The sequence below is a fragment of the Empidonax traillii genome, unplaced genomic scaffold (genome assembly GCF_003031625.1).
Source record: "Empidonax traillii isolate 1590-97213 ecotype Southwest subspecies unplaced genomic scaffold, ASM303162v1 scaffold2603:size33552, whole genome shotgun sequence".
Lineage (NCBI taxonomy): Eukaryota > Metazoa > Chordata > Aves > Passeriformes > Tyrannidae > Empidonax > Empidonax traillii.
The window spans coordinates 8,347-11,062 of record NW_020957796.1 but is presented as its reverse complement, the minus strand read 5'-3'; the positions used below and the strand labels follow the sequence as shown (position 1 = coordinate 11,062).

General features: G+C 63.6%; 1 protein-coding gene across 1 annotated transcript in view; it reads left to right on the top strand.

Annotated features, from left to right (window-relative positions):
• The window catches only part of LOC114072084 (protein Wiz-like), a gene marked incomplete at its 3' end in the record, with an annotated part of 17,692 nt that extends 15,870 nt beyond the window's left edge, over positions 1-1,822 (top strand). The window contains exons 4-5 of the mRNA XM_027910003.1: positions 133-1,239; positions 1,451-1,822. Coding sequence (XP_027765804.1) covers positions 133-1,239; positions 1,451-1,822 — 1,479 coding nt within the window. The remainder of the gene's footprint in view (positions 1-132; positions 1,240-1,450) is intronic.
• Between the last annotated feature and the right edge of the window lie 894 nt (positions 1,823-2,716).

The following is a 2,716-nucleotide window of genomic DNA, read 5'->3' as shown; positions in this document are numbered from 1 at the left end:
AAGGGGCCAAGGGTCTCTTCGGGGGCGCCGGGGAGGTGCGGGACGGCCCCGGGCACGGCCTCTACAAACACCTCAAGGCCAACGAGCACCCGGCCCTGCCGGCGCCGGCGCCGCCCCACGGCAGCGCCAAAGGGCTCAGCACCTGCGTGCTCTGCAGCTTCCCGGCCCCCAACGAGAACATCCTCAAGGAGCACATGAGATACGCCCACTCCCACCTCTCCTGGGAGGCCGAGGTGTACGAGGACGACCCCAACCAGCCGGGCACCAGCAGGGACGCCTACAGCCCGGCCCGGCCCGGCCGCTTCCCAGAGGCGGATTATTTCGGCAAAGCCGACCGGCTCTTCCCCCCCGCCCCCCGGGAGAGCGCGTCCCACTACGACCCCCCCCACGGGTTCGCCCTGGCCCAGCCCCGGCTCGACAAGAGCAACGGGGCCACCAAAAAGGACTACCAGGCCTCGGGCTTCCACGCCAGGAAGGCGGCCCCGTTCGCCGCCCCGCACAAAAACCCGGGCTTGTCCGGCTTTCCCTCCGCCAGAGCTTATTCCCAGCTCGCTCTGCAGCAGCTGAAGAGGAAAGCGGCGGCTCAGCACCTTGAAGGAGACGGCGACGGCCTCCGCAGCCACCCCGGGGGGCTGGAGGAGCTCCGGCACAAGTGGATGTTGGGGGGCGACGGCGGGAGCGCGGAGGAGGAGATCAACGAGGGGGATCCGGGCGAGGGCGGGGCCGCCAGAGCCGTCGCCATCCCTCAGGCCGCCTTGGACCTCAAGAGGACGTTCAGGGACACCCTGAGGGCCACGGACTCGTCGATAGCGTCGGAGGAGCAGCGGCAGCAGCTGAGGATGATGGTGCCCCTGGTGCTGCTGGAGGAGGTGAACCCGCACCCCAAGGCGACCAAGCGGCCGCGGGGGAAGGCGTTCAAGAGGAAGGCGACGCTCCCGCCCCGCGAGTTCGTGATGGAGGAGCCCCTTCCCTTGGACGTGCTCCTGTTGGACGCTCCCCTGGAGGGTCCCCTGGAGCTCGACGAGCTGCTGGACTCGGACTCCAGCATGTTGAAGAACGAGGAGAGGAAGTGCCCGTACTGCCCCGACCGCTTCCACAACGGCATCGGGCTGGCCAACCACGTGCGGGGCCACCTCAACAGGGTGGGCGTGAGCTACAACGTCCGGCACTTCATCTCGGCCGAGGAAGTGAAGGCCATTGAGCAAAAGTTTTCCTTCCAAAAGAAGAAGAAAAAAGGTAGTATGTATTCAATTCAGCGTGTTTCTGTTCTCTGGGGTTGCTCTCTGGGGTGCCCTCCTCCCACCCGGGTATGTATGGTGCGGTGTTCCACCGAGCCGTAGCGGCGTTCGGTGGGCCTGGGGGCAAAAAACACCCTCCGTCCCCCTCCTCTTAGAGGCCTGACCTGGGGGTCCGGTGCCACCCCTGACCCTCTGTCTGTCCTACTCCGCAGTTGCCAACTTCGACCCCAGCACCTTCAGCCTGATGCGCTGCGAGTTCTGCGGCGCCGGCTTCGACACGCGGGCCGGGCTCTCCAGCCACGCCCGGGCCCACCTGCGGGACTTCGGCATCACCAACTGGGAGCTCACCATCTCGCCCATCAACATCCTCAAGGAGCTGTTGGCCAACTCCTCGGAGCACCCGATGCTGCAGGCGGCCCTGGGGGCCGAGCCCTCGTCACCGAGCCGGGACAGGGACGCGCTGGGCGGCTTCGCCCCCCACCGCAAGAGCGTCCCCCCCGTGCCCGAGTGCAGCCTCGCCCGCTCCCCGCTGTCCCCCTTCCCCCCGGCCTGGGGAGAGGAGCCCCTGCAGCCCTACAGAGACGGTGAGTGGCCCCCGAAAGCCTGGGGGTTCCTGCCAGGGTGGGGGGTTGAGTTGGGGTGATCTGGGGTCAGTTGGTGCTTCATGGGCTCTCTGTGCCCTCTGCAGTCTGATGTGGCTGCTGGAATTGGTGGCAGGTGGATGTGCCACCTCCTGAGGGGTCTCATCTGCCAGACCCACAATGGGGGGGTTGAGTTGGGGTGATCTGGGGTCAGTTGGTGCGTCATGGGCTCTCTGTGCCCTCTGCAGTCTGATGTGGCTGCTGGAATTGGTGGCAGGTGGATGTGCCACCTCCTGAGGGGTCTCATCCGCCCCTGTGGGTGTTGAGGCTTTGTCCTTCGGAACGTGTCGTGTTCAGGAACGAAACCCCAAAAGCTTCACCCTGAGTGGGGTGGGGAAGGGAGGAGGGTGTGGTTTTGGGTCCAGGACACAAACTCTGCCCTGGGGGTCGGTGTTCACCCCCCGGGTGTGTTGGTACCGTGGGGGGAAGCTTGAGGGGGTCCTTCCCAAATGGATTCGGGTCTGAGCTGCTCCCTCTCCCTCAGCACGGTTCAAATGGGATCAGTCCGGAGCAGAGCCCATCCCAAACAGCTCCCAAGGCTCAAACCCCTGAGTTTGCACCAGAACCTGCCATGGGCTGTCCTCCCAAAGAGTAAAAACTTAAACCTGTTCTCCCAAAAGCTAAAAATTTAAACCTGAGCTTGCACCAAAACCTGAAATGGGCTGTCCTCCCAAAAGCTAAAAACTTAAACCTGAGCTTGCACCAAAACCTGAAATGGGCTGTCCTCCCAAAAGAGTAAAAACTTAAACCTGTCCTCCCAAAAGCTAAAAACGTAAACGTGTCCTCCCAAAAGCTAAAAACTTAAACCTGTTCTCCCAAAGACTAAACACTTGCTCT